The following is an 11,474-nucleotide window of genomic DNA, read 5'->3' as shown; positions in this document are numbered from 1 at the left end:
ATAGTAGTGAGGAACGTGCGCACACTCTATTGTCACGTGCCATTCTAGAGTTATGACGAACTACATGATGTTTCTGATGGATGAATATAGTTTGGTCAGATTGAAGATTTCTTGGATTAGTATGATGGTTGGATTAGTTGTGCAATGTCCAAAATTTTGTCAAGACCCTACTATCGATTGTCGATTAAAATCTCATTTTGGTTGGACAACAATTCAGGATTATTCAATTTCTTCTTTTTTTATTTCTCTTTTTCTTTTCCCTTATATTTGATTTTTCAGGATTTAATCACCAAGCATGAATGTTCAATTGTTGTTTGTTTTTCTATAGTGGTGTTTGAAGAGCCTGGACCCAAAGCATAGTAAATGGGCATAGTACTTCATTGGGACTATCTCCTTATGGATGAGAATATAAGGCATCGTTCGAATAATTTGTTTCATGTAACATTTCTATCACCCTATCCAAGGATGAAACATTTGTCTAAATTTGGCTTAAGTTGCAGGAGTGAACTACGTCTTCGCCAAAAGTTAGACCCCTCAATACGACAACGCCGATCTATCGTGGCCCATTAAATTCTAGAATCTACATAAAATCTTCAACCACAACAATCTCAAGAATGCTCTTAAGGCTACTTTAAATTGACCCGATGAAGGTGTAGGTGTAGGTGCAAACTAGAGAAATATTTTTTGATCGCATGTTTGTAAAATGTGAATGAGATGAATATTTGTTCTCTTACTTGTAAAATGTAGGTAAGAAGAAAATTGAAGATCCTATTTGTAAAGTGTAGATAGAGAAAATGTCGATCTCTTATTTGTAAATTGTAGGTGAAAAGAAAATTGAAAAACTTATTTGTAAAATGCAGATATAGAAAATGTCTATCTCTTTCATGTAAATTGTAGGTGAAAAGAAAATTGAAGACCCTATATGTGAGTGTCGGTAGAGAAAATGTCCATCTCTTACTTATAAATTGTAGGTGAAAAGAAATTTGAAGACCCTAATTGTAAATGCAGATAGAAAAAATGATCTCTTATAAAATGCAGTTAAGAAGAAAATTGAAGACCCTATTTGTAAAATGCGGATAAGTAAAATGTTGATCTCTTGTGAAATGTAGATAGGGAACATGTTGATCCCTTACTTGTAAAATTCAAGTAAGAAAATAGAAGATCCCATCTGTAAAATGCAAGTTGTAAATGATACAACAATTTTACTTTTCTCTCTCTCTCTCTCTCTCTCTATATATATATATATATATATATATATATATATATATATATATATATAGTTATAGTTATAGTTATATATGGGTTTCTTACTTTGATTTTGTAGTCATATTTAAAGATTAATTTAAAAAGGAAATCAATCAAGGCATCTCACAAAGAAGCAAAGGCGATTTATCAAGGCACTTATAAACCTAGTGACCTTTCAAGACACTAAATTAAAAAAGGTTAAAATACCTTTTCGATCCAAATTTTCGTCAAGTATTATCAAATAAGTCCTAATTTTGTTTTTGTGCTCAATTTTGTTCAATTTGGTCCTTTTTTGCTAACATCATTTAAATCATTAACGACCACGAACAATGACTGTCACATGTCACTTCGTGGTTTTTTATTTTTTTAATATTTTTTAATATTTTGTTTAAATGTCTATGTGTTAACCTAGAAGCGTGCCACGTGTTAGAATCAATGTTTTATATTCAATTTAGTTTCTATATTTGTTAATTTTGTTCAATTTAGTCCCAATTTTGTTTAAAATTGAGCAATTTTGTCCTCACAAAATTAGGATCAAATTTAATTTTTATATAAAAGTTATAATGATGTGAATTTTAGTATATTTATTAAAAATGTGAATTTTAATATAAAAATTAAATTTGGTCTCAATTTGGAGAGGAACAAAATTGGTTCATGTTACAAAAATTTAGGACTAAATTAATCAAAAATAACAAATATAAGGACCAAATTCAATATAAAACATTACCTCAGACACGTGGCATGTTGTTGGGTTGACACGTGGACATTTAAAAAATTCAAAAAAAATCAAAAAATTCAAAAAAGAAAAACTACGAAGTGACACTTGGCAGTCAATGTTCATGGTTGTTAATGGTTTAAACGATGTTCGCAAAAAAAGACCGAATTGAATAAAATTGACAAAAATTGGGACCTATTTGAGCACAAAAGAAAATTATGATTGATTTAACAAAACTTGACAAAAATTGGGATCAAAAAGATATTTTAACCATTAACATATAAAGTGACTTCCCAAAGCACTTAGTGACCTTTCAAGGCACTAAATTAAAAATTAAGGTGACTTCTTAAAACACCTAGTGACCTTTCAAGACACTGAATTAAAGTATAAGGTGACTTTTCAAAGCAGCTAGTGAACTTTCAAGACACTAAATTAAAAATTAAGGTGACTTTTTAAAGCACCTAGTAATCTTTCAAGGCACTGAATTAAAAATTGAGATGATTTCTCAAAGTACCTAGTGACTTTTCAAATAACTAAATCAATTCTTAGAGATTTGATGTTAGGCCAAAGGTCGATTTGTTGAAGAGCCTAAATGCTGATTGAGTTATTGTTTGGAGAAAATTCTGTAGTCTTACGCTTTTTACAAGTTAAGACTGAGAGAGTTGTGTAATGATAGACCAAAGACCGATATGTTGAAGAGGCTAAATATCAATTAAGTTTTAGAATGATAATTGATGGAGATATTATACGGATTTTAGAAGATTAAGAAAATAGAAATTCAGCAAGTTTCAAAGCAAAAGATAAAAGGAGATCTCATAAATGGGATAAAAGGACGCAACACAATTCTAAATATTTTGGCTAATCGAGCTCTTACTTTTTTTACTAGAACACTAAGGAAGATCGAGATGAGTGAAATCACTCCCGATATTTAATTTCCTTTCCGCAAAAAGTATAGATTAACGGTCAGAATGAGACGAATTGCCACCTCCGGCACGCCATTCTTTTCCTTCATTTTACCGTTGACGAGAATCATAACAATGCAATTCCCCTTTCAAAAGTTATAACCTAGAGAGAACAGTACATACACTACACAACATCCCCAAAAGACCACATTGAGGAAATTAAAAACATATGTTTGAAAGAAAAGGAAAGCACCGAACTAACCCCATGTGCCCTTTCTTCCAAGACATCCAAAGCACATTCCCACCACCATCATTCAGTAGCTGGCACCGAGTTACCGCACCACCAAACACCATAGCACAATTGAATTGAACCTTTTCATTCCAAATCCCTCTACCTTTCTACTTCACCAACCACGATGCCTGAAATGGATGGTTCCTCCGCCAAACCCCCACAAATCTCAGAAATGTTCCAGAAGTTCGCCCTCGCTTTCAAGACCAAAACCTTCGAATTCTTCTCCGACGAAAACGCTTCTCCCCTTGACGACATCGACGGTTTCTCTCTTCTCGACTCCACAGAAGAGATCATCCCCGACCAAAAAGTTGTGGTCATCAAGCCCGACCCTGATCCATCCCACAATTTTTCTCCGCCGCCGCGCTCTCCGCCTCCACAATCCCCTCCGGAATCTCGAAATCCGCCACCGCAATCTCCGCCTCCACAATCCCCACCGGAATCTCGAAACCCGACGCCGCAGATCACTCCTCCTGCCCCCGAATCTCCCGAGCCCGTAAAGGCGCCGGCGTTAACCGAAGCTCAGATCAAAGAAACGGCACACGCCCTGATCTCGTCGGTCTTCGCTGCCGTCTCCGCCTTTGAAGCTTCCTACTTCCAGCTCCAGAGCGCGCACGTGCCGTTCGTGGAGGAGCAAGTGACCACTGCAGACAAAGTGTTGGTTTCGCATCTGCAGAGGCTATCGGAGCTGAAGAAATTTTACCTGGCTCCCGAACATCGTGGTTTTCCATTCGGCTCGTGTTTGGAAGCCGAAGTGGAGGAGAATCAGAGCAAATTGAGAACTCTCGGCACCGTCTCGAACCGTTTGCAATGGGAGCTGGAGCAGAAGCATGACGAAGTGGTAGCCCTGAAAGCCAAACTGGACGAGATTCACAGGGGTAACGTGAATTTGTCTAAGAAGCTTTGTGCTAGCGCTTTGAACCCCTCTTCTGATGTTTTGTTAACTGTTAAGGTGTTCGATTTATTGCTGCATGATGCTTCTAGAGCAACACATAGGTTTACCAAGATTTTAATCGGTTTGATGAGGAAAGCAGGGTGGGATTTGGGCTTAGCAGCCAACGCGGTTCATCCCAATGTTGATTATGCAAAGAAAGGTCACAACCAGTACGCGCTTCTGTCCTACGTTTGTTTAGGGATGTTTCATGGTTTTGACTCCTTAGATTTTGGAATGGAAGAAACAGTGTCCAATGAACACGTTTGTTCGGATGTGGACAAAAGAGACGGTTGTTTGAAGCAACTGCTTGAGCATGTGTCTAGCAATCCCATGGATTTGTTGGGTATTCACCCTGGTTGTGAGTTTTCGCGGTTCTGCGAGCACAAGTATGAGAGGCTCATCCATCCATCGATGGAGTCGTCCATTTTTGTCAATTTGGAGGAGAAGGAGGCTGTGTTGAACTCGTGGCGGTCCTTGAGTATGTTTTATGAGGCGTTTGTTGGAATGGCCAGTGCCGTTTGGACACTGCATAAGTTGTCCTACACCTTTGAACCCGTAGTTGAGATTTTTCAAGTGGAAAGAGGTGTGGAATTTTCTATGATATACATGGAAGATGTGACAAAAAGGTTGACCTGGCCAAACAAGGGAAGGGCCAAGGTGGGATTCACTGTGCTTCCTGGTTTTAAAATTGGCAGGGTAGTTATTCAATCGCAGGTTTATATAGGTAATTTCAGATGTACAGAAAAGTCTAACCAGAGTTCTTCTTGAAGTTGTGGGCAGTGTTTTGAGACTACTATGTGCAGGAGTCAAATGAATCCTGTTGATATTTCTGGGGTTGGTGTTTGTTTCTCCCCTTGAGTGAAATCCACCACTGTTTTGCCAGAATTTCTCTAAAGACGCCTGTATTGGAAAGACGATGCCAATGTTGCTCTATATTCCTGCCTGATGATGTTTGCTTCTTTGTTTGATGCTGAAGCAGGAGCAGTAACAAAAAGATTTCAAGTTGTTCAGTATTTGGTGCCAATACAATGAGGATCAGTAGTTTTTTGTTGGTATTTGTTTTTCTCTTTGAGCTTTCCTCCCAGTTTTGTTTCATGTCTGTTTTAGGTCACTTGTGTAGATTTAACTGTACAGAATATTCTCATTCTCGGTACAATAACAACAAATACACCAGTAAATTGTGCATGTATCACTTATTACTTATATATGACAAATGACATTGGTTTTCTCAATACTCAATAGAAATTCTGTCTCTCCAGTCTCCAGAATATGAAAATAGTATCATACAAAAATTCTATAAAGTATATTTGTAATATAAAATTTCTCTTAGAATGGATGGCTGTTGTCTCCTCAAACCAGCTAAGTTGATTAAGCTTCAGACATGAATTGTGAATGCACAGGTACGATCTCCTACACTTTCCTACTATTTAGACAGTTTTAAGGGCAGAATTTGAGGTTCTGTTATGTTTAAAGATTCTTATTGTTAAGTTCATTCAAAGTAGATCTTAATCAACTACTTTTCCCTTTTTCTTTTACTTGTAGTTGGGTCCGGCTTTTCCCTAAGTGAACTGGAAAATCGGGAGCAATTCTTAGCCGTCAGTCAAGGCACCAAAACCAAACTTCCCAACCAGCCAAACCTCAGTGATTGAATGTGTATTTTGCAAAAGTAATTAGAAAAATTCAATTTGAACCAATTTGGCTCTTAATTTGAATGATGAAATAGGGCAGCACTCACTTGTTTGGTTGAAAAACTAGTGAACTAGTTAGGAGGAGTCTTAGTATGTTTTCTGTTAATGAAAGTCTAATATCAAGTTCATAAAGTGCTTGTTAATTAGGTATGAGATGATTACAATCTCCCTCATAGCTTTTAGGTGTTTCACTCACTATCAAATCAAGCGTTTACTTAATGTTCCTTTTTATACATGTTTCACTCACTATTTAATGTAGGACTTGAAAAGACTATGCAGCATACTGGTTATTCATTCTTTGTTTACCACGCTGGACTTTGGGACTATGCACAAAGGTTGGTTGGTTAGTTTAAATCTTCACTTTCATTAATATATTTTATATTTTTTTACATCCTTAACGTTTCGGTTTAAGTATTTTTTATCCTCGATAAAGTATTGAATTTTGTTGTTGATTTCTAATCATTTTTATTTAATGTTTTCATCGTATGAACTTTGTTTTTTTCGCTTTATTTTAAAAAAGCTGTTTAAATAGTACTTTGATCAGTGAAATAAAGTGTTCTAGAGGCCAAAAAATGAAATAAAAATTTATTGGAGATGAGAAAGTTCAAAAAAAGTTATTAGGAACAAAAGAACAAAATTTACAAGTTATTAGAGAGTAAAAATATATTCCATCCAAAATTTTGTATTATTTTTAACACATTGTTAAAAAAGTTATATTATATACTAAATAGGTCCACTTTATTAGCTAAAAGCAAATGCTGAATAATTAAAATTAGACGTTTATTGTGATAATTTTCTTAATACCTGAAAAGAGGATGAAGTAAGCAGAATAATGTTTGTTGTCCTTTAACACTGCTAAGTGATATTCCTGTAATGTAGGGAATGTTGGAAACTTTGAATGTTGGTTTCGGAGGATGCAGGCACAGGTGTAAGGTTTTTCAGTTTTAAGTTGTTATATTTATATTATTATATAATAATAGAAATACATGTACAAGTATAACTTTTTTTATGATAATAAAATTATTATTCGAATTATAAAAATAAAATAATTATTATAATTTTATTATAGATAATTATTTTAACTAAGAAAAACGGTCAAATTGAAAAATAATTAAATTTATAATATAGTAACAGAGAATCTTTTATTAATATTATATTTATATATAAGGGATAATCGAAAAATTCCTCAAAAATTTATGATTTTATCAGAAACAACTTATTGTAGGGAATCATTTTTGAAATGAGAGATTCACGTATACTTTCCTTTTTATCTAATGCATCCATCCTAAGGGGAAAAGGACCTTTCTTTATGAAAGTATGGTACAATTATCTGCGTCTTAGTAAAAATAAAATTTAAATTCATGATAAATTCGAAATCAAATTCTCATCCCAAAATGAGTGGAACCTGCTTGCTTCCAATACTGTGCGTCGACTTTTGCAACAAGACATTTTTGTGTCATCCTGTAAAATGAAAATGAATGACTTAGTGTGTTGTTTTCGAAAGAATGATTTAAGGGAGAAAGAAGATTGATTTAGATGAATTTGAGAGTGAAGTTTATGTTTTTTTTAAGGGATTTGGAGGTGGAAGTGGAGTTGATTTGAGGGTGAATTTGTTCTTGGGGTTTCTCTGATTTATTTGTCCGGTGCAGTTTTGATTGTGTAGGGATGGCAACAGGACGGGGATGAGTTTTGTTATCCCATACTCATCCCCGCAAAAAAAATTCATCCCCATACCCAAACTCAAATCCAACAGGTATTAAACTTTTGTCTCATCCCCACCAAGTAATAAGTATAATTTCGTACCTATTCACGTACCCGTTCTAACTACTTCAATATTAATTTTTATAAAAGAAAAAAAATTATGGTAAAAAAAACATAATATTATCAATTCAATATTAGGAAGATGATTTCTGTATCAAATACTTTGAAATAAATTATAATTGTTTACATTTTAGATTAGAATATCAAATAAAATTTCATAAGAACCAAAACATTTATTAAATTTGCAAACTATAAACATTAATGAAACTTGGTTAATAAAATTAAAAAACATTTAAAAATATATAAAAGGAAAACAAATATTCAAATTAAAATATATTTTAAATGTTTGTTTACTTCAATTTTTTAAATTCTTATGAATATCTTTTTATACACTAATAAAAGTTATAATACATCACTTGATCAAAATGACACAAAGAATAAATAATAAACATAATAATAAAATTTTGACATAGATTTTGTATCTTTTGAACTCCAATATATGTTGGATAGTGACAAAAAAATATTCATAGCAATTACATTAAATTTTTATATTGTAGTAAATAAAGGTTATTTATACAATTAAAGTGAAAAAATTATAGTATGATTAAAAATGAGTTAGAAAATAAAAAGTAATTAGATAGAATATATCGAAATATTATTCTACATATGATGAAGATAAACAATAAATAAAAATATTAAAAAATTAACAAATGTGTGTCTTAGAAATAATTTGAGAGATTATCGAAAGAAATCGTACAAAGAAAATCAAGTGTATAATTAAGGGTATGATGATAAAAAATACTTTGGAGATCTAAGAAAACTTTTCACATATCAACATATATACTTAATGGTTGAAAAATAACGAAAATTATATTAACGAAACAAAAACGTTATTCAAATTAAACAAAAATTAATAATAATAAGTAAATATTTTTTTTATATTACCTTAAATTGAGAGTATAGACATTGTCATGTGAAAGGAAAATATATAATAAATAAAAATATTAAAAAATAATAGAAATATTCAAATGTGAGGCATAAAAAAATTTAATTAACATACATCATTTTAACATAATCACATAAAGGTTATGATGAGATGAAAAATATATTGGAGATGCGAATTAGTTTCATGACAAATCAAATAATTAGAAAAAATAAAAAATAGAAAGTATATATATATATATATATATATATAAAGGTTACTTAATTAATTGTGAATATTTTAATAATTTAAACGGGAACGGAGATTTGGCGGGGACGTGTATTATGGCGGGGATTCCCCATACCCATACCCGGTCAATGCGAAAGTTTCCCGACAAAACAGGGACGGGTTCAGACAATACCCACGGAACGAGTTTATTTGACATCTCTAATTGTGTACTAGGTATCTTAACAACGCACCGAACAAATATATAACAACATCTACTTGTGTTAATATCTGGCATTCTTGAGTACAACTAAAGTTTGAGTGTTAGGTTTATGTTTTTCATTTTTTTGGAAGAGATTTTGGGATGGAGGGTTTAGCAGGTTTGAGCCATTTTTTTGAGACAAAATTTCTAACTGGGTTTGGTGGTGTCATAGCTATTCCTTCAATCATAGATGTTACCATGGCTGCACTTTGCCCTGGTCAAGATCAGTGCTCCCTTGCCATTTACCTCTCTAGTATCCAACAAACTGTGAGTATACTCTTCATTTTCATTTCATTCTCTTCAAATTCTCAATTTTGTTCCCTCCTTTCAATAAACTCATCTTCAAACACTTCCACAAATACTTACAAAAACTCTCACATACTAAGTTATGTCTTTTATCCATTTATCAGTTAGCTTTAGTTTACGTGTTGATTTTTTTTTTGTAGAGAAACTACTAGAAATATTTGATATGGACTTTCTGTATATTTTATATTTTCTGAACTGCGGTGTTCTGTTGAACATTTACACGTAGGGGTTGCTAAGCTAATTTCGGGGAATAGCAACAATTGTTATATGATAGGGTAAAATGTTCTCTTTTAATTGTTCAGACTATTTTAATACCAACCAGTTCACACTATCGAGCTTTTACTTTTCTTATGTCTTGATTATTGGTTGTCATCATTTTGGTAGGTAAAGAACTTCATCTTATTGGTTGGCGACATCCATAAAAGCATATACTTTCTCGATGGAAAGAGCATGGTGTTCAATTGAGTTTGTTAGCCAATGATTTTGCTCCTCTCAATTGGTTTGCAATAGAATTTTTTTATTGATGGAAGTACTCTTATTCTCATGGTTTTAGATGATAAAAAAAATCCAGGTTCGTGACATGCATTTGCACTTTTGAAAGTTATTTAGAGCAAATAAAAGGAATTTTTTATAATTGAAAATTTGTTGTTGAACATAACAAGAAGAAACTATTGAATTTTTTAACTTGTGTCTAGTAATTGTTTAACATTGTATGTGTTCACATGAAAGCAAAGATAATGGGGTAGCCAACAATCATATTCTATAAGAAAAACAATCTTGAAGTGAATGAGTGCTGGGATTTATGTGAAAGAAAGCATGGATGAAGCTCTTATTTTAGGAAGATCAAGATACAGAGGAATGAAAGTGTTGATTGTACTTATTTATATATATATATATATATATATATATATATATATATATATATATATATATATATATATATAACACCTAATTTGGTTCTTTAATTTTATTCAGTTCTTTTAGAAAGACTCCTAGTTTTTTATTTGTTCAATGTAATTCTCTAATTTTTTAAAAATGTTCAATTTGGTCATTTCGGTTAGATCAATGTCAACGACATGTAGTGCCACGTGTCATATTACTGTTAGGGATGTCAACAAAAATCGTACCCACGGGTATCTACAAATAAAACCTGCAATAGGTAGGAAATGGATATTGAAAAATGGATACCCGTGGGTAACACCCCATTTAAATAATACCCTTAATTAAATGAAATGTCACACAGAATAATATAAGAAGCAAAGTCATGGAGTATAAACACTACTCCTTACAGTTCCAGAAGAAACCAGGAATGAACTAGGGCACACAACGATGCTAGTAACAAAATACAGTAAAGGATCAACAATGTTCAAAATAAAGCTTAAAGACAAGACAATACATGGGCCACGACCCTAAAAGAAAACTCAAACAAATGAAATCCAACCCAGATAGGCTATGCAGCGAAATCTCCATTTCCCTGTTGACCACGAGGAGTTCTCGCATCTACTCACACCAATAAATTGATGATCATCGCAAAAAGAGAAAACCACACACGGAACATACAAACAAGCAGAAATGGTAAGCTAGAGTAGAAAATGATTTATCATACCATTACATACAATTTGATAGTCAAAGATTAATACGTCAACCAATCATGTGATGACTCGCAACCAACACACTAAGACTCAAGACACAACTTATCCGGATACATATAATTAGTCGGATTCACCGGATGTTTGCACTTGTGGTGGCCTCTATTGCTCTGCAGAGCCAATTGCCAATGGGTTTCACCCTACCACTCACAAGGTTAGCCTTCAAATATCTAAGGCCTCCTGCTACTCTCACCACTTGAGTCAATACGCTTTACGTGAGACAAACTGACTCTTTAGAGTGTTAGTATGCAATCCTTATTTGAATCGTTACTAAATTATATAATAAGGCACCACCACGAACTTCGTGGAATTACGTCCTAAGTATGAGGCACCACCATGCAACCATTGTGGAATTACGTCTTGACAAATGAGGCACTACCATGAGATCTCACCTAGAGATTCATGAAATTACGTCCTGACCAATGAGGCACCACCACGAAACTATCGTGGAATTACGTCCTGACCACACCAACATCATGTTTCATCAACCAATATAAAATCATTGTTCATACCAATTCCATGTCACTTTTATAACCAACCACCTCATACATGTCACATGCCAAGATCATGCCAAAC

General features: G+C 33.3%; 1 protein-coding gene across 1 annotated transcript; it reads left to right on the top strand.

Annotated features, from left to right (window-relative positions):
- Window positions 1-2,856: 2,856 nt before the first annotated feature.
- LOC114185480 (protein GRAVITROPIC IN THE LIGHT 1) lies at window positions 2,857-5,319 on the top strand. Its single transcript, XM_028073216.1, has one exon. The coding sequence runs from the start codon at window positions 3,279-3,281 to the stop codon at window positions 4,851-4,853; it is 1,575 nt and encodes a 524-aa protein (XP_027929017.1). The 5' UTR covers window positions 2,857-3,278; the 3' UTR covers window positions 4,854-5,319.
- The last annotated feature ends 6,155 nt before the right edge of the window (window positions 5,320-11,474 follow it).

This window comes from Vigna unguiculata, chromosome 5 (genome assembly GCF_004118075.2).
Source record: "Vigna unguiculata cultivar IT97K-499-35 chromosome 5, ASM411807v1, whole genome shotgun sequence".
Classification (NCBI taxonomy): domain Eukaryota; kingdom Viridiplantae; phylum Streptophyta; class Magnoliopsida; order Fabales; family Fabaceae; genus Vigna; species Vigna unguiculata.
This window is presented reverse-complemented; position numbering and strand designations above follow the sequence as displayed.

Coding starts and splice junctions, on each gene's coding strand:
- LOC114185480 (XM_028073216.1), top strand. CDS start 3,279: ATGCCTGAAATGGATGGTTCCTCCGCCAAACCCCCACAAATCTCAGAA.